The 21,436-nt window shown below is 39.2% G+C and overlaps 1 protein-coding gene across 1 annotated transcript in view; it reads left to right on the plus strand.

Annotated features, from left to right (window-relative positions):
* Positions 1–21,436, plus strand: part of bbs9 (Bardet-Biedl syndrome 9) — a 189,670-nt gene that overhangs the window by 3,242 nt on the left and 164,992 nt on the right. Inside the window, exons 4-8 of the mRNA XM_055228220.1 lie at positions 2,166–2,230; positions 3,052–3,165; positions 13,607–13,781; positions 17,729–17,813; positions 17,944–18,127. Coding sequence (XP_055084195.1) covers positions 2,166–2,230; positions 3,052–3,165; positions 13,607–13,781; positions 17,729–17,813; positions 17,944–18,127 — 623 coding nt within the window. The remainder of the gene's footprint in view (positions 1–2,165; positions 2,231–3,051; positions 3,166–13,606; positions 13,782–17,728; positions 17,814–17,943; positions 18,128–21,436) is intronic.

Genomic DNA, 21,436 nt, shown 5'->3' on the forward strand with positions numbered 1-21,436 from the left:
TTATGGTGGGTTTACACTGACTGCAGGTCTGGGTTGCCACATACTTTGAGTGGATTACTTGCAGATTGCCGGTAACACGAACTACGAAAACAATATCCCCTCTTCAATATCACATTATGATTCTGATAGGTAATGACCGAAGTAAGTTCCTAGTTTGTGAACTGTGTTCACAAACGATGGCAATAAAAGTCTTCTGATTCTGATTCTGATTCTAGATAATGCATGAATTCCTTTGAGCTTTTAGATAATACATGTTCAGATCATGTTTGAAATTATGATATCATCAGACTGTAGAACATGAACGCAATCTTATTATTGATACTTTACAGTAACTGCATGTTGGAGGTCTTTTACATCTATGTGTATGGTAAAATGTTCAGCAACAAAATAAAAATAATCTGAAATATGAAATCCAAATCCTCATTATTTATGTAGCACATTTTATAAACAAAAACAGTTTCCATAGTGCTTCACATATAAAGAGAAAAAGTAAAATAAGAATAAATAAAAGACAGAGGACCACATAATTCACACAATGGTCATCAATATGAGCGTTCAAGGTCCATGGTCAAAGCTCCAACAGTGCCTCAGACAGAGCAGTGCCTACACTTAACATCATATGCCCTGGAAATGTTTATTTTTGATGATGACATCAGCTGCAAATTATCAATATGTACCCCTGCCTCGATTTCCCATGAACATGTTTGCTTTCTGTTTTATAATAAAGCATTACAATTCCAGTCAGTAACACCCAGTCACATCTCATTTCATTCATAATCCATCCCTGCCGCTGCTTACCACCAGATTAACATGCAGTCATTTCCTATGGTTTTACTTGCTCCTTGTGATTTATGGCGATCAAGCAACCAAAGTCCCACAAAAACCTATGTTTATCTTCTTTTTTTAATACGTAGGATTCATGAGATCTGGTCCATTAACACGCTGACAATGCTAGAGCTGACAAAACGTTAGCAAAAGTGCCGACATGTGCCTTTTCCATAATGGGGTATGATTCTGGGAACAGCCATAGTGGTTTGTCCCACCTCATCATCATACTGGGAACAGCATGCCACTGTCTGTTTGGGACATGTCATCTTCACTTACCCAGTGGTTTACAGGACATGGTTCCTTTAAAAACTGTTGGAGAGCTAGCAAAAACAGACCTTAGCTTGTAGAAAATTTCAGCTTATGCAAGTGCTTCCCAACTGGTTGCTCCCCCACTTATTTTTAGTTTATAATCGGGCTGCACAATCCTGGAAAAAATCGATTTGCTGTTTTTCTGATTGCAATTGTGATTAGCTTTGCGATATATGTTCAAAAAGTAGAATTCAGGGGGCACATTGTAAACAATGTCTAGAGCACTAAAGGCGGTGTACCTTTGTTTTGTCTTGAAAGCATGAAAAACTATAGTAATTCATTTTAAAAAGGTTTGCAGGGGTCCAGTTATTCCTTACTTCTGTTATATGCATAAGGTAAGTTACAATCATCCTAATTATTCACAGCAAAGAGTTTAGCTTTTCACAACTTTCAGCAACCAGAATTTTGCCGCGATGGTAAAGCAAACAACACTTAGCATGCTAGTGCACACTTCCTGATTCTCAGACAATAAAACTAATTACATGTAGACAGCACCCAGCAAACTTATTTTGACCTCAACAAGTGCAATATATGTGTACTTCAGCGAGACAAAATTTGATCAAATACATGGGAAAAATCAGGTACAGGCCCTAATGCAAATGTTTGAGGTCTAAAGGGTTAGCTGTTTTTAAAATAAAAAAGACAAGATATTTTATTGTTGGTGTGTAGTGGACATTCTCTTATGTGCATCATTGCAGTCTTTGTGTATATGTATATATATGTGTATATATATATATATATATATATATATATATATATATATATATATATATATATATATATATATATATATATATGTATATATATATATATATATGTATATATATGTATATGTATATATATATATATATATATATATATATATGTATATATATGTATATGTATATATATATATATGTATATATATATATATGTATATATATATATATATGTATATATATATATATGTATATATATATATATGTATATATATGTATATGTCAATACAGAGATGTGTACTATAACTTAATTTTGTGTTTATTTTTCAGGTGTTCAGATCTCCTTCACCTGGCTGTTCTTCACCCAAGGAAGCTGTCGGTATATTCTGTTTCAGGTAAGCAAAGATACAAAATTGTAGTGTGGGTGCAGTAGATCAAATATGTTATTGGTGGGTAAACAAATCTAAACTCTATACACACTATTCATGGTGACCTGCCTACTTTATGTAGACAAAAATCTGGTCTCCATGATGTAAACACTTTATTATTAGATTAACAACATCATTTAAAGTTAAGGTATGGGTTTAGTTTAAGGTTAGGCAAGAGGTAAATATATGGTTAGTCTATAGGGAATGGATGAAGGTCAATGTAAGATCTCCAAATATATAAATATAAATGTTGGTAATCCAATTTATATGCTCTGATATTCTAACATTACATTATTCAAACTTGTGGAGCCGTGTCAGTAGTGATTTCTTCTGATACAATTTATAAAGCGCAAAATTACAATCTGTGTTGATGTGTCCCAGATAATAAACCCTTTGAAGCTTGTAATCAAAGCAATCAAAATTCCATAATGGAGACCAAAGTGAAGTTGAATGCAATGTGATTTCAGTGGGGAAATTGGGATTAGTTCCAAAGTTTAATAAATTATGAAAACTTCAGGGGGGATGAATTAAGTGATTTTAGAGCCTGAAAATATTATTTTGACATTATTTGTTTATTTAACTGGAGTCCATTGCATTTTCAATGAAGGCAAAATCCAAGATTTGAAGTTTTACTGGACAAATACTCAGACAATCTGATGTCAGTTAATCATTGAAAAATATATTATTACAGAATAAACTTGATTATGTAGTAACAGTTTTCCTTTAAAATGAATAAAGGTACTTATAATTTACAAGTATGTTGATAATGACACTTTGTGTGTATGTAGGCACGGCAGGAAACGTGGAGCATGGCGACCAGTACCAGCTGAAGCTAGTTTACGAGCACAACCTACAACGAACTGCATGCAACATGACCTACGGCACCTTCGGAGGGGTCACAGGTAAGAACATAACAGAACACATACATAATAACAGAACACATACATAATCTCAGTATCAACCAAACATAATCATGTTCTAGATGATCTCATCATTTCAGATGGAGGACAGGGTCCTATAGAACTTTATGGGAACTTAAACTTAATAAACCTCCTTATGGCTTGAAATGGTTTCAACTGACAATGACGTCTTTGGGGTTGAATAATGGCACCACTTTCTCAGGCAACTGTGAACCTAATTGTTTCTAAGAAGTTATTACAATTACTGAACAACTGAATCTGGGTTGCCCGTAGCTTAACCTGCATGTAGAGGACACATGTTTTTCCCATTCTCAGTATATGGACGTCCATGCCTCATGTGAAAACTCAGAGCCTCAAGAATCCACTCACTGAGCTGCAGAGGCTGCACTAGGACTGACTGATGACTGGCTGCAGGTGCTGAGGTTTAGGTAGTAATGATTCAGATAAGAGAGCGTTGTTTTAGGTTTAAATCAACTGGATTTCAGCATTGAAACTCACGTGAGGCTCATTCTGCTTTCGGCCTTGAGAACCGAAACATCAAATTATAATATAAATAAAAGGGACATCTTGCCCAGTGTTTTTGTAACTAAGAATTAGAATTGTTACTAGTGAAATCTATATTTATCTCACATACAGTTTCTTTAATCTTGTGGCTTAGTCATTTTTATATTTCAACAGCCACGCATTATTGATTGAATAATGCCATTGTGAAAATAAATAAAAATATCTGAGCACAATTTTGCTGACAGCTAAACCTTGGACCATGTGGGTAGACTCAGTAATTACGAGACATTAACCAGAACCAGCTTCATTTTGTCAGTTAAAAGTCAAATTATACCATAGAATTGCTGACTCTTCCACCTCGGTTTTATACTAACTATGGGTTTCAGAATGGTGAAAAATTAAGACTGTTACCACAGCAATTAACAATTCAAAACTCCTATCTTTGAATGGGAAATCTCCTCAAAATGTTGCATATAACGGGAAGCTAAAACCCAATAAAAGGCTATTTACAATGTCACGTGAAACCAACCTATTCAACTATTTTCATATAGCACTGCCATACCCTGCCACTGGTAATATATTTGACTGGACTGGATAAATACAGACAGTATAAAAATCTGTGCAAGGCGCGGTAAGTGGTGGATGGAAAGAATGAAAAAAGAGAGGGGTCACGGATCTGCTCCCTGCTCCGTCTGTTTGGAGTGTGGAAAAACCTCGAAGGGGAAAGCCCTCGACTAGCGCACTTCCAAGAAAAACTCACATGCAGCTAAACACGCACACAACCGGGGAACCCCCTTTTAACTGCACAGGAGAGAGGGTGGGTCGAGTAGCCAGAAAATCTTCTCAAGTAAGAGATATTACTCAAGTAGAAGTACTAAATAGTGGTCAGAGATGGGTAGCACTCAGTTACATTTACTCAGTTACATTTACTTGAGTAACTTTTTTAAAGAAATCATACTTTATCCACTATTCATTAACCAAGACCAGTCATAGGGAGATGCTGATGCAGGTTATCGCATGAATGCTAATTTACACCTGGAGTCCCTGAGCAGGTTGGTGGAAATACTGAAAATACTGATTCAATACATATAGATAAACTGACCATGAATAAATTAAAGTATATAGCAAAGGGTTTATGCTGACAATATGAAAGGATCTGAACAATTGTATTTCTTGCACCGCTCCTTCAGATATGATTTTTTTTGTGTCTAAAAATACCAGATTTTGTGCATTATTTAATGTTTTGTCTTTTAAATTACATTCACTTGAAAGTATAAATCAGATGTTACCTCCCGACAGTTACTCTTTAAGTTAAGTTTCTTGAGCTGTAGTTTTACCAAATAATTTTTACTCTTACCTGAGTAATTTCTTGGACCACTACTTTGTGCTTCTACTTGAGTAATATTATTTTGAAGTAATACTCCTCTTACTTGAGTAATATCCTGGGCCATTACCAGAGGTGGTAGAGTAGCCAAAAATTTTACTCAAGTAAGAGTAAAAAAGTATTTAGGAAAAACAACTACTCATGTAAAAGTAACTGTCAGAATGTGTCATCTGATTTATAATTTGAAGTGACTGTAATTTTTAATAATGTCCAAAATCTGGTATTTTCAGAGGATACACACAAATACTACATTATAACTGAGGGAGCGGAGCAAGAAACACAAATCATTTCATATTGTCAACATAAAGCTTTTGTCACTTGCACACTTACTCACAGTGGGAAGAGAAACCAAAACTTTTACTCAATAAAAAGATTACTCAAATAGGAGTAAACGTATGCTGCTAGAAAAGTACAATTTCTTTCAAAAGTTACTCAAGTAAATGTAACTGACGCCTCTGTAAGACGCCTGTGTCAGCAAAGAGGGGACTGGACTCTGCGGGTTGGCATGGGAGCCCTGTAATTCACTGTGTGTTAATGGTGATTGATAGAAAGAACAGCGTGGCCATGGTCAAACCAGTCTCTTGGCTCGGTCTGAGTTCACGTGCTCAAAGTGGACCCAGTGTTGTTCCATGTGAGACTTTCCTGGAATACTCCGTTTAGGGCTGAACAATTTGGGAAAAATATCAAATTGTGATTTTTTTGACAAGCATTGCGTTTAGAGTTGCGATTTGTACTTTAATAATAATATTCTGTTCAAAGTTCACATTTTAAACATGTCCAGAGGAATTGACAAAAAGACTGAAGTATGAACTGACGAACTCAAAAAAGAATCTCATTTCAGGACATGTTTGTACAGGTTTAAATTACAGGGTTAGCAGTTTTTATGCAGAATAAGAAAGGATACTATTATTACTATGACTATTTGCTACTTGTACATACGCAAATTGGGACTTTGATTGAATTGCCATTAACCTTGCAGCACTAAAAAACAAAAACAAAAATCTTCATGAAATCCAAAATGTCCAGGTTGTAGAGCTGTAAAATGAATAGCAATTTAATCAAAATCACAATTTGAGTGGATACAATTAGTGTGTATTATTCCACCTAAAACTGCTAACCCTGTCGTTTACATCTCTACAAACATGCTCTGAAATGTGATTCTTGTATTAGTTTGTCAGTTCATATTTCAGTCTTTTTCAGTTAATCCATGTGGATGTGCTTAAAATGTGAACTTGAACAGAATCCTATTTTTAAAACATAAATCACAAATCTAATTGCAATGCTTGTCAGAAAAATTGCATTGGGATATTTTTCCCCCAAATCATTCAGCTGATTCTTTTGATAACTAAATATGCAAAGCTGATAAACACCATGATAATCCTGCTCTAATCGATCCTATCATCTGAATCTTGGCTCTTTCCGTTTTAGCCACTAGATGGAGCAAGAGACCCTGTAATTGGCATCCTGTCACACGAAGCCTTAGTTCACCTTTTGTGAATTCTCAACTCAACAATAAGGTTAAGGGTCAAAGTACAATTTCACCACAGTAGCACTAGGAACATTTTCTTCAAAGTATCAAATCTGTAAAATCAACATTGCTAATTTAAAGGTCCATTATGTAACTTTTCTGTAGGAGGGTACACCGCCTGCTGGTCTGCATGGAAGTGTTAATGCTTTGTCGGGAAACTTCCGCAGTATGGCATTAAACTGTCTAGCTCCATATAAAGGCCGTCAGCTAATGCCACCAAGCTAATTTAAAGGTCAGATCTGTGGAAATGTGATCATGTTCACAGTAAGAAGCATGTTTATTCCAGGTATTTTTGACCAATAAAACACATGCAAGTGAATGAATGCAAGATATTATAGTTTAATGCCATATCGTGGAACATTCCAAGAAAAGCAATAACATCTTCACGGAGAAGTCCCCACCCCCCTTCCATAAAAGTTACTTAGTGCCAAACGGCTCACCCAACATAAAAATAGGACATTGAGAATAAACTTTACTGCAGAATGAGTAAAAATATACAATTCATAGAACATTTTCATGAATAGAAGTGCACAGGGTTAAGTTTGCCAGAGCAGCCAGATGTGTCCTCTGTCTGTGGTGCTTAAATGCATATTTGGGTTTTGGAAGGAGTTGGAGAGGAAAGTAGGAGGAGAGGCGCTGGGCTCTATAATAGCAGCCATTTAGCAGTGCTGTAGGCGCAGTAATAGCGGGCTCTGTGCTAATACGTCTCTAATAGCTCACTGCCCATGGGCCCTGGTCGGGGTCAGGCCACACCAAGCAGGAGCTGGAGGTTTATGCACACACCTCAAACAGACAGAAATTCATCAAAAGACTTCATTATTGTGATCCCTTGTGTTTAAAACTGAGCTGGAGGACAGGTCGCAATTCAACAGAAATAGTGCAAACAATCTTTCTTTCTGCACTGGATTATGGGGATGTGGTGTACATGCAGACTTTGGCCTCTGCTTTGAAACCGTTGGTTCTGCTCTTTCACTCGGCTCTTCGTTTCATTACAGGTGATGGATTTGACACCCATCACTGTGTTCTCTATGGAAAAGTGAGTTGGCCATCAGTGCCTATTAGAAGAGAACAGCACTGTATGAAATGTATCTATAAGGGACTATTTCTGGTCTACTTCTTCTCTAACTGCCAGAATACCACACCTGCTTGTTAATCATTGATACCGCATTAATACCAGGTCACATGACTGCATAAGGCTAAGGACTGGCTGCACCAAAACTGAGATAAAAACGAGGGCTTTTAGTTGTTTTCTTTGACGTGTTTTCCATTTTTGTGAAGCGAAAGCAAAATTGAATGCATTGGTGACAGAATCGCATTTGAATAATTTGGTTACAAACTTTTATACACACACTTGCACCTGTTTTTAATGTTTTTTTTTATGGACTTCTATACATATTTGCTTTGTTTGTTTTTCATTCTCCTGTTAGATTTTCTCTCACTTCTGTTTTAAAGGTGCTGTACTTGATTTTTACAGTTTGAACAAAAGTGAAATAAACAAAAAACAGATTTATTTATGTTCAATGCTTTGCAGAAGTCCAAAGTTATCCCTCACTTACCTTATGCATTCCGAACATCCTAATGATTCACCGTGATGAGTTTATAAGCACGTTTCACAGCTCTCAAAGATCAGTGTGGAGGTTTGCTGTGATTTCCTGATTATCATTAGAATTGCATGCAGACAACACGCACCTCGAGAGCCACTCATACAATATATAAGATAAGATATGCCTTTATTAGTCCCACAGTGGGAAATTCCAGTATTGCACCGCACAGTTAAAGAACAGAAGGAAAATGGTAACATGCAATAAAACAAGATAATAGATAAATAGTTTAAAATAATTTTAAAAATATACTTAAAAATAAACAAAAAATAGACTCTAATATAACATCTTCGTAAAGTGACTTAAGTATTGCACATAGGTGTGGATGAATGACACATGTTCATTGTTAACAGTGTTCATTGTAAAGTCTGACAGCAGCAGGAAGGAAAGACCTGCGAAACCTCTCCTTCACACAGCGAGGGTGAATCAGTCTGTCACTGAAGCTGCTCTCCAGGGCAGACAGAGCGTCCTGCAGGGGGTTAGACTCATAGCCCAGCATAGAAATGACCTTAGCCAGGACCCTCCTGTCCCCCACCTCCTGCACTAAGTCCAGAGGACAGCCCAGGACGGAGCTGGACTTCTTGATGACCTTGTCCAGCTTCTTCCTCTCCCTCTCTGTGATGCTGCTGCTCCAGCAGACCACACCGTACAGGATGGCTGATGCCACCACAGAGTCATAGAAGGTCTTCAGGAGTGGCCCTCTCACTCCAAAAGACCTGAGTCTCCTCAGGAGATAGAGCCTGCTCTCGCCCTTCCTGTACAGTGCATCTGTGTTGTGAGTCCAGTCCAGTTTGTTGTTCAGATGAACACCCAGGTACTTGTATGAGTCCACTCTCTCAATGTCCCTTCCCTGAATGTTCACTGGGGGGGCAGTAGAGTGGCGTCTGCGGAAGTCCACTACCATCTCCTTGGTCTTCCCTGCATTGATGATGAGGTGGTTCTGCTGACACCAGTCCACAAAGTCCTGTGTTAGTCCTCTGTACTCCACATCGTCATCATCCTTGATGAGGCCAATCATGGCAGAGTCATCAGAGAACTTCTGCAGGACGCAGCTGTCCGTGTTGTGTCTGAAGTCTGCAGTGTAAAGGGTGAAAAGAAAGGGCGCGAGGACAGTGCCCTGGGGCGCCCCCCACACTACAGGTCATGAGATCAGACACGCAGTTCTTGACTCTCACAAACTGGGGCCGGTTTGTGAGATAGTCCAGGATGCAGTCTGCCAGGTCACAGTCTACCCCGGTGGTCTCCAGCTTTTCCCTCAGGAGCAGTGGCTGGATGGTGTTGAAAGCACTGGAGAAGTCAAAGAAGAGAATCCTCACAGTGCTGCTGGGGTTCTCCAGGTGAGACAGTGAGTGGTGCAGCAGGTAGATGATGGCGTCCTCCACTCCGATGCCAGGTCATTACGCAAACTGCAGCGGGTCCATCACTGAGCTCACGGTGGAGCGGAGGTGGCCAAGGACCAGTCTCTCCAGTGTCTTCATCAGGTGAGATGTTAGAGCCACCGGCCTGAAGCTGCTGAGCTCCTTGGCCTGTGGCGTCTTGGGCACCAGTACCACGCAGGAGGTCTTCCAGAGTTGTGGTACCACCCTCAGCTTTAGGCTCATGTTGAAGACATGCTCCATAACTCCGCACAGCTCATCTGCACAGGACTTAAGGAGCCTGGAGCTGATGCCGTCTGGTCCTGCTGCCTTCCTGGGTCTGATCTTCTTGAGCTCCAGTCTTACCTGGGCTGTAGAAAATGACAGTGGCAGGCTGGGAGGATGGGTGAGTCCATGTGTATTGGTGGGCTGAAGAGCAGAGGCAGAGGTGTGAAGAGGTGCAGGAGTTCCCCATTGTCCAGCCGGGGAGGGGAGAGCAGGCAGCTGGGTGGGGGGAGGGGTGGGTGATTGATCAAATCTCAGGAAGTGTGAATTGAGGTCGTTCACCCACAGCAGGTCCCCCTCTGTCAGGGCAGGAGGTGCTTTGAAGCCTGAGATAGTCTTAAGACTTCTCCACACACCCTGGATGTTCTTCTCCTGTAGCTGTCGCTCCATCCTTCTCTTATGGCTGGCTTGGCTTGTCCTGATTTTCCTCCTCAGCTTCTTCTGTACAGCCTTCAGCTCCTCCTTGGTCCCTGACCTAAAAACTCTCTTCTCCTTCAGCAGAGCTTTTATGCCAGGGTTGATCCACGGCTTGTTGTTCGCAAAACACCGCACCGTCTGGGAGGGAACGATGTTTTCAAAACAGAAGTTTATGTAGTCTGTGATGCAATCAGTCATTGCGTTGATGTCCTCTCCATGTGGGTCACAGAGCTCTGTCCACACTGTGGTGTCAAAGCAGTCTCTCAGAGAATCCTCACTCTCAGCAGTCCACTTCTTCACCACACGGGGCACCACAGGCTGTCTGTGCACAATGGGCTGGTACACAGGCTCCAGGTGGAGAATGTTGTGGTCAGCTCTACCCAGGGGAGGCAGTGGGGATGAAGAGTAAGCCCCCTTGGCGTTGGCAAAAAATAAGTCCAATGTTTTATTGTCTTTTGTGGGGCAGGTGACATACTGAGTGTATGTAGGCAGGACAGGTGCAGGAGATGCATGATTGAAGTCTCCAGAGATCAGGAAGAGAGCCTGTGGGTGCTTTGTTTGGAGTGTGGTGCTACAGGAGTGCAGTGTGTCACGGGCCGTCTCAGCATTAGCAGAGGGAGGAACATATACAGCAATCACAATCACATGTGAGAACTCCCGGAGCAGATAATATGGCCTCATGCTAACAGCCAGCAGCTCAGTGTCTTTGTTACACAGCTGCATCTTCACTGTACAGTGTCCAGGTTTGCACCACTTCTCATTCACAAACAGAGCCAAACCTCCTCCTTCCCTCTTGCCGCTCTCTGCCGTCCTGTCTGCGTGCAGAAGGTGAAAGTTGTCCATTACAACAGCTGAATCCGGGATTTGCGGGGTTAACCAGGACTCAGTGAAAAGCATGATGCTGCTGTCTCTGTATTCCCGCTGATATCGCGTGAGCGCCGCTAGTTCGTCCGTCTTATTCGAAATAGACCGCACGTTTCCCGCGATGACAGAGGGGAGCACAGGTCTGAAGCGTCTCTTCTTTTCCTGGAGTTTACGTCCCGCTCGTCTGCCCCTCCGCGTTCTCCATAGCAGCTCCACTGGGATGTCATGTCTACCCTGCACGACAGACCCGCGTAGTTCCATCAGCTGTTCTCTGGAGTAAACAATGGGTGGTCACGGTCCCACGCACATTGCGCCGGTGAAATTGGCGAAATACAACAGAAAAAACTAAACAGAAACACCGCGTTTCTGAAAATAACACACTATTTACAAAAAGTGCCATATCTGAACTGGGGCAAGACATATTTTACACGGGAAAAACTCGGGTGCAGAGTCTTTTATACACTTTGAGTCCCATGTCCACATTTCTTCATATGAAATGGCCATAACAACATGAAAACACATTACATAGGTATCCCCAGCCTTCCTAGGTGCTTAGCTGTGCAGGTTTTGGTTGATGGTTGCTGGGCGCAGTAGGTGGTTGTGTGCCTGACCTCTAGCTGATGCTGTGTGAGTTTTAATAGCACGTCGAGGCCTAATTATAGTCCTCTGGTCCCACACAGGCCCACTTTATGAGCGGCTATGGGCTCTGTACGGCGCGCATTAAGCCCCCTTTGCTAACAAACACCTATTCAGTCTCAGGCTGCGTGTGTGGAGGAGGTGTCACTGGATATGTTGGATTAAAGCACACTTCTACACAACATGGCGTCACAGCGGAAACTATTTGGAAAAAAATTCTTGTTCGGGCCGCACTATATACAGCGAACATATCAATAACACAATATTGGCTGAAGCAATAATCGGTATCGCAAGAAAGTAAATATATCACAACAGCACAAAGTTTTTACACTTTACAGAGTTGCACTGTTTTTTGGAAAGTAAAGTAAAGAATTCAGTCCTACGTTAGACTTGGGCTGGTATTGGTTTCGTCTTTTAAAGTTTTTATTTTAATTCAGTTTGACTTGTAAATGAACACACTGCATTTTTATTTTACATTAACTGAACTTACTGTGCCAAAAAGTATTTTCAAATATCACAATATTGTTATCGCAAAACAAAACATCAAATATCACATCTTTTTCTCATATCACCCAGCCCCAATTCTTGTCTTTTATGTAGGGCTGAGAATCACTCAATCCCCCACGATTCGACACGATACACGATACATGGCTCATTTTATGATAATGTAATGGTAATGTTATGGGAAAAAATCAAATAAACTTACAGATGGTAGCTTTAATTTATACTATAAGACTTTATACGGTGGTTTGGTTTGAAGACATAATGTTCCGTTTTAGCTGTAGGATCTGGCAACCTGATGTGTGGGGCTCATTCTGCAGCTGGAATACCAGAACAAAAATGGAACAAAAAAATGTTTACCTCATGTCATTTCCATGTTTTTATACATTTTGAGTATTTGTTGCATGCCACTCATTAGAGACAAACGTTTCATACAGAGCAATGAATTTGATACATCTCCAAATAATACAGTATTGGCTTTGTAAACCAAATGGAAAGACTTGCGTTAGATTTGCGTTGGGTTAGTACACAGAAAGCTGGCTGCCATCTTTGACTAGTCACATCTGTGCAGTGTTCTTGCTCTGTGCTCCTCAGATTTTTTAAATATTTAAATGAGTTTGTTTACTGTAAAAACTCCAGAATTCACACCCATTATTTCCACACATAAATCTTTAAACATGTCAGTTGGCCTTCTTTTTTTCATGCTGTCTGGCTCACGTTGTTTCTGCTCAATTCAACATGTCCTGGATTAAACTGGTTCTCGCCAAATTGATATTTGAAATTGACCATGGCTGATGCATAGACTGACTATATAAATGGACATAACTAACCCCATAGCCGCAGGGTTCCAAGTAGGAAGTGAGCATGGCCGCAATTTGGCTCCATCAACTCTGGTTCTAATTCATGTTCTATTGATAAATGGTGGTGCTTCTCTCTGTAACTGCTGCTGTCAGGCTCGTCATTCTGGCCTTAAAATGTTCCTATTAACCCACTCTACACGATCCTGGATTTTGTATTTTGCTATGGCCCTAAATCAAAATATTAACATTAATAAAAGACTAATCAGGTACTTTCTTTCCCAGAGGTTTGATTGACAGCGCCCTGCCAAATTAGTGGTTCAACAGCCTTGCTCCTCCTTTATCTCTAATCGATATATATAGCACTCTGAAATGAGTTCTACACCTATATCAGTCTGGGGTGACTCTAAAATGCTTCAGTGCATTAACGTGCACAAGTTGTTTATTATTTTTCATTCCCTGAATGGGAATTAACCATTTTATTTATTACACTGTGAAACTCAGGTTCTCTGTCCAAAATTGGTTTGTTGTGAAGTGACCTTGTGTTGCAGGTCACCACTCGCTGTGTATCCAGTCCATGGATGGGATGCTGATGTTCTTTGAGCAAGACAGCTACAGTTTTGGCCGGTTCCTTCCTGGGTTCCTGCTGCCTGGCCCCTTGCTCTACAATCCCAGGACAGATAGCTTCCTCACCGTGTCTTCTGCCCGCCAACTGGAAAGCTACAAGTATGCTTTTCTTCATCATCATTATTTTACATGTAAACTAAGATTAGTGGAGTTTATTTGTGTTGATACTGACAGAACTAAAAGTTACGTCCGTAGGCTTTCTTGATAAATGAAAAACAAAAAACTTGTTTCTATTGAAAGACAGGATATTTTGCCCTTAGCAAATTCATTTCTATTATTTAAATGCTTGAGGCCTTATTACACCAAACTGCAATTTTGATTCTAAGAATAAGCGATATAATACTCCCTACAATGGAAGCATAGCTAAACTATGACTGGGGCTGAGACTGGGATGAGACTAAACTAGACTGGAATGGACAACACTATCACAATGTCTTCAGGGTTTATCGTCTCTGTGTCCCGGACCCTGTACTGATGGTAACTCCAGCCTCGTGCCTCTTCTTCAAAGTCTTGGACTGCTACAAAAGATTAGTTTGCGATATATTGCACAGCCCTACTACAAATCTCCTCCCAGCTTGGCCTCAGTACCTTCCAAAACCCATCCCGCATAGATGCTTTTGACTGACTGTTTTTCAACTCTTCCTCGCTGGCCCATCGGGTGCGCAGCTGCCCGGTCTCCCGTGGACAGGGCGCACCACAGAGCAGCGGGACGATTTGGCAAGTGCCTCTGCACCTCGACTGCCCTCATACGCCTCTCTTCCAGACCCCACAGCTGTTTGTTATCTTCCCCCAAACTGTATCAAGAACCTCCCATTAGATACTCCTCTGGAAATACTGACTTCACATCTCTTTCACTGCTGCTGGCAATCGTTCTGTGGACATAGTAACTGTAGCAGAGGGCAAATGGGAGTCACCACTTCAAGAAGGTTATTAAGCCAATATGTGCTTGTTTGCTAACATAAATTACTTGTTAATTACAATGTAAAGTCAGTCTGCTTAACGGTAAGTTGTGGTAAAGTGACAGACAAATGACAGACAATTGAAGACGCATGTGGTGAGTGGTTTTAATGTGCACATGACAGGTTTTCATGTTTGTCTACTTATTACTTGGTTTGGTGGGATAGTACCGTGGTAAATATTTATCATAGTTGTACATTGGTCTGTGGAAAAAAGGATGAAGAAAAGTGCAAAAATATATGAAGTAGTGATGGGTAGTAGCGGTGAGAGTACCTATTTCCATACTGGGATAGGGATAATTTTTGGAAAAGGAACACATTTTTCTGGCAGTTTAAACCTTTGTTTAAGAAAATGGTGTTGTCATCTATTTTTATGAGTCTAATCATAGCTATTGTGTAATTTAGACAAGTTTTGGTTTATCTCTGCATATGTCATATCTGCTGCCCATGTCCAACCAGAAAGGAAAATGATACATTTTACTAAAAAAAACAAACAAAAAAAACTAGGCAAGAGTTTTAGAAAATAGTTTTAGTGAAATGACTAGTGTAACCTGTCATATGCACTTTAATATTTTTATAATTCCTAATTCCTTAGTGGGCTGATATGGATTTTATTGAGCTGATATTTGGCTTGCTGCTGAGGCTGAGGCTGACCAATATTTGCTATTTACGAATATTTAGCTTTTCAAATCCATAGCAAGGCCCACAAATTAATCTCAATTTGGAGTAAAGATCACAAATCATCTTTTTGTAAAAAATAATAACAAAATGTATTTGTCTGGGGGATATAAAATCATTTGTTACATATTTGTGTGAACATACGACCATCTAACAGTCTTCTATTTCCACATTTACTCATGAGTCTGTTCAAAAGACTAAGAATGACACATGGACACACACAGGTCATATCTATATCAAATATTGATATTGGCCGATACCAATTTTGAAAAAACAAACAAAAACACTATCAATGTCCCGTCAGCTGATTCTGATACTGGAACCAATATATATCACCCATCCATATTCCTTAGCATAATACAGGTCAATTTCTTCCACTTTGATAATGTATTATAGCATCACAGACCTTTATATGAACTGGATCAGATCACCGGAGCGTCTCAGATTAGATATCAGATGACTGGTCAAACAGCTGGTTTATTTAGCCTGCTGGCCCCCGTGAATGCTAACTTGATGTGTTAGCACTGGACTCTGTGTGAGTTTTGGCCAGGCCGTTGAGCTACAGTTTGTCCATGACACAGAGGTTAGCAAGTGCGTATATTGGTACACTGTCAGTATATTTAGAATGTGTCCATGTTTAGATGATGAATATGCCAAAAGTAAATCAGTGTGTTTGCCTAAGAGTTCCCTTTCATATCACTGAGAAGGCCCTTTGGCTCCCCCTGTGACATAATGCTCAGCTTGTGCCTTTAAACAAACTGGGCTACTGCTTGCTTGTGTTTGCTTGGGATGTTTTTCAGAGTTGAATGACCTGCATTTTGTATTTTTAGTTTGAGTAAATGTGAAAATTTGAAAACAGGTTTGCATGTTAGAGTTTAGACCGGCAAGATTAATTGCAAAGGCTGCAATTTTTGAAGTTTCATAATTTCAAAAACAAACCACAAAATAGCCTGTGTTATTCTGTATAAAAACACTGTAGAGCTGTACAAACATGTTCTGAAATGTGTATTAGTTTGTCAGTTCATATTTCACTCTTTTTGTCAGTCCCTCTGAACTTTGAACAAAATCCTATTATTAAAACATAAATTGCAATGCTTGTCAGAAATCCGCAATTTGATATTTTTCCAAATTGTTCAGCCCAACTGGAGATGCTTTATCTGGAATGTTCTGCAGTATAACAACAAACAAAATAAAAAAAACATATCTGTCTCCATGGAGGTACGTAGGTGCAGTCACCAGGCCCCAAGTTACAGGTCCGATCTGTGGAGAGGCGGGCCCACTCACAGTAAGAGTGTGTATTTTTAAAGGTACATTTTAGCAATTAAAACACCTATTAATTAAACATTCAAGGCGGGGCTGCAAGATTAATAACAATAAAATCTGAATGGATTTTTTTTTTTTTTTTTTTTTTTTTTTTGCAATTTTTGAAGTACCCTAATTTCCTCCACAAACAACAAAATATCCTGTCCTATTCTGCATAAAAACTTCTAATCCTGTAGTTTAAATCTGTACAAACATGTTCTGAAATACACAGTTCTTTTACTAGTTTTTTTTTTTTTTTTAGTTTATAGCACTATTTTTATCAGTTCTTTTGGACATAAACATAAATCCAAATCTTAACTGCGATGCCTGTCAGAAAAATCACAATTAAATATTTTTCCCAAATTGTTCAGCGCTGCAAAAATGAGCCGTAGAATAGCTGTCCTTTTTCACTTGTCAATTAGAACACTGTACGCTTTGTGTGACTAGCCTTTTCTAATACTTGCATTAATCAAAGTGGCTCCAACAGTCCCTCTCTGTCCTCATGGGCCATCATTAGCTCGAGAAAGGTGGTACATATGAAGTGGTGCTGTTTTAGTATTAATGACCATATCAAATCCAAAGCCTAGAACCCTGGCCCTTTTAATCTGCAGGCCACTTGCTATGACAGGAAATAGGAAATAGTTATGGTTTGACTGATCACAAGGTTTCATTACTGGCAGCCATCCATTAAGCAGCTTGTTAGACTATTCACAGAAGGTCTATGCGGCAACTACTATAAAGCCTCTGTTCAAAAATACATCTTAGCATTTTTGAGTGGGCAATATGGTCTGTTATAATCTATATCTGCTTTAGAATAAATAGAAATGTTCACTAGGGCTGTCCAAAAAAAATCTATAAGCAGATATTATTTGGTGAGGACTCAGTTTTTACAGTCCCCTTCTGTGCAACAGTCTATTTTTAATACGCATTTAATATGTATTTACTTCACTTGTTTTTAAAATGGTCTTAAGATTTTTCTTATTTTTATGACGCATATGTTTTTTCTGTTATGTATATGTATGAAAAGTTCTATACAAATAAAGTTTGGAAATAGCTGACTGACGTGTGTGAACTTGTATCAGTGTTTTGAAGTGTGCTGTTGATTGACAGGTATGAAACGCTGGCAGTAGCCACAGAAGCTGAGAACAGACAAGACCCCGACCTTCCTGTGAAAAGTGGAGGCAAGAGGTTGACGGTAATTTGGGATTATTTATTTTTTCAGTGCAGACCAACATGGCACAAAACATTATATTCTATCATTAGCAACATCATAAATCAAAAATATGTTTTTAAGTCCGTGTCTGAAAACATTTTCTTTGTTGTAGCCTGACTGGACTTTGGTTCTGGGAGAGCAGGCACTGGAGCTGTCTGTGCCCTCCTTCTCTCACTCCTCCTCCTCCATCTTCGTTCTGGGGGAGAGGAACCTGTACTGTCTCCGTGACAATGGTCAGATCCGATTCATGAAGAAACTGGAGTACAACCCCAGCTGCTTTCTCCCTTATGCATCATGTACGTAAGCACTGACACATCACCACGTAATAGTACTACATAGGCCAAACACACTGAGATGTGAGTTAGAATGGATAGAAGGACTAAGATAATTACTAAGATTCATGTTATTTGCTGATCACTTTCAGTGCTTATTCAGTTGCTTATTCAAATCAATTTTAGTTTTTTTAGGACAATAATTTTATTCTAACTTAATTTGTTTTTTCCTCAACTGTAGCCTTTTATGAATGTCCCTGACAAACCTTTTATACATGTGCGCAATTAATTTAAACAACAAGCATACTATTACATTAATGATAGCAAAAATATATTAAAATTTTAATCTAATCCTACTACAAAAACAAATAACTTTTATATCGCATCATAATCTCCAAAATGATGTCATTTGTCTGAATGAATAAGGATTTAAATGGATCAAACATAAAAATATCAGTTGTTATTAATAAAATTAAGATGTGAATTAAAGTAATGACAAGACCAAGCTGACCAGATGGAGAAATGGCAGGAGGTTGTAGCATTGCCAGGGTCTTTCCCCTGTATCTGTTTCTAATTCTACAAATTAAAATATCTCTGCTTTCAAAGACGCTTTGATTTTTCATATTTGCTCCAGACTATTGGGATTATTCAAATGACGGTTGGAAGCAGTATATCATTTGACTGCTTGATGTGTCAGCCCGACAAAAGCAGCTTGTATTGGGATCTCAAATCCCCCACTGCAGAGATCCCACTCACTCATGGGAACATCTGCACCCTCATGTCCGCCATTCAAAATATATTGTCCAAGTTGACCCCTCTGAATGTAAGCAATGCCACATGCGACTTCAATAAGGCTCCTGACAGCAACACTCAGCGTTTTGATCAAATAAAGGCCAAAGTGCTACGGTGGATTTCAACAGTACTCAAATATTGTTGGATTGAAATGCTGAGTGGAATTCACAAGCGCTGTGAACTCGATATGATAAAGGGTAATGGTCTTGCCTAAGGACACAATGGTAGCAAAAACTAGGGAAACAGGAACAGTCACAAGTTTGCCACCCATACAAATTAAACTTTGAAATTTGAACAGCAATAATATTCTTCTTTTTTTTCTTTTTTTTATTATGTTTTTTATGATCATTACTTGCCCCATTACTAATTCGCTTCTTGAACTATGTGAAGTTCAAAATCTAGGGAAAATAAATCTTGAAATGTTACTTCCAGACCATGAGTTGGGCACATATGTCCAACTGTTACTGTTATGTCACTACAGTGTTTTCTATTTTAATTCAATAGAAAACCATTATTCTTAGCAAGAGCTTGTTTTTTTTACCTTTACTCTAAAAATCATGCGTGCACCATTTCAATAGCCTGTTCATTTTAAGGAATCTTTTTTTTTAACCTACCACCTGTTACAATCTTCTCCGGCCAACATATTAACCTTCCAAATGTTTGTGCTGGCTAGATAAAAGTGAAATTTCCCATGAGTTGCATTTGGCCCACAGGCCTTGACTTTGACAGGTATAGATTACACTCTTCGGTGCGTTTCCTAACCTCACTTGTTCTGAATCATGGCCTTTACTATAGCCATTTATCTCTGCCCTTCTTTTTACAACATGTGAGAATTGAAAGGCACATAAATTTTGAAGGAAGCAAAAGAAAATAAAAGGATTTGAAATATTACCCAGGTTAATAGAGGGTGTGTAGCCATAGATGACAACATATAAATAGTAGCTGGGCAAGGCTAACAAGAAAAGCGGTGATATTTTAGACGCGCTCCCATAGCTAGGCCATTGTAATTAGATTGTAATTATAACTATGTGGAAGGGGGAAGGTGTATGTTTGCTTTTATGTGGCAAAGACTATGCTCTGTCATTTTGACCCCTGTGTACCACCCGGCTGACCACCCTTGGCCTACTATATAATACCACCCGTTCCAAGGCGGCCATGTTTGTTTTGCGTGTGGCCATCACCTCAGATCTCTCTAGGTGGTAGCTGCTCCATTGGTGGTATGTGTGTGTATGAAATATAAAATGTTTCACAAGTTAGTGGAGAAAGTGGATATGTAGCTATAGTGTTTGATATGTTGTACTTGGAGAAGCTGGCGTTGTCTCAATAAATGATGTCAGTGATGTACAGCGTATTAGACAAGCTGCTTTAGGAGCAGGCTGACTCTAGCAGGGTAATTGTTAGTATAAATGTGTAGTATTCACTAAAGGACACATATTATGCAAAATCGCCTTTGCCTCTAAACCTCATAAAATATGCAGGTTTAATTTTTCCAGAATTGTTGCGTCACAGGTAGACTCTGTGTGCAGTTTTTCAGTTCATAAATCCTTGCTACACCTATCACAATAACACATTTAAGTAATGTAAATATAGACAATAAATGATAATATTGAAACTGACACACTAACCCAAGAACAGATTTAAACCACAAAAAGTCTTCTAAATCTACAGAATGAAATTCTTTGGTACTTAGTTTGCATCTGTAGTGAGTGATAGAAGTTATTCGTTTAACCTTTTATGGCTTAAATCTTATTGTATAGTTAAAATATAACCAAAAATGTCCCATTAGTGCAAAGAAAAATTCCCCACGATAAATATTCACCCCAAAAAAATATTTTTCTAGCTTTCATATATCGAAGAACAAGTTGATATAGTGTTTATCGTGACAGGCCTCATCATTGCCAGACTTGTTCATGCCTGGGAATGTTGGTTATCAGCTAGTTGAATTGTTTTTCCTATGGTTATTCCTTCTGCTGCCAGTAGATGGTGAGCTACACCGGGTCACAGTATGAGGATCACCCAAGCTGGAAAATGATGTGTGGGTCTTTACAAAGCTATTATTTTAAGTTCTAAAACATGAGATGCCAAAGCCAAGGTATTCGAGGATGATTAAGGGCCAAAAACAACACAAAGCGTGCATAATATTTGTCCTTTAAAGAAGCAGAGAACCGAACTCCACATTTACACCATTGCTCATTTCACACTATTCTAATTTACATTGCGTACATACACAGGGATACATCTGATAATTAATTTGATGTTTTGTTTTTTGTTTTGTTTTTTTACATCAGGCAATTTTAACTAAATGCTGAATAGATAAAACTGGAGTTTGATCAGACTGGAGAGTTTGATTGAGTTGGTCTAGAGTATGGACTGCTTCTGCTGCTCAATGTGGCACAGTGGCATAGTGCTTTCAGTGCCCTCACAAAAGACAGTCCCAGGTTTCATTCTGCATAGTACAATTGAAGAGCTTTCCTGTAAACGAAATTCTGAATCTCGCTGAAACTTTGCTGGTTAAACTAAAGTTTACATAATTTGATTACT

This window comes from Periophthalmus magnuspinnatus, chromosome 16 (genome assembly GCF_009829125.3).
Source record: "Periophthalmus magnuspinnatus isolate fPerMag1 chromosome 16, fPerMag1.2.pri, whole genome shotgun sequence".
Taxonomy (NCBI): Eukaryota; Metazoa; Chordata; class Actinopteri; order Gobiiformes; family Gobiidae; genus Periophthalmus; species Periophthalmus magnuspinnatus.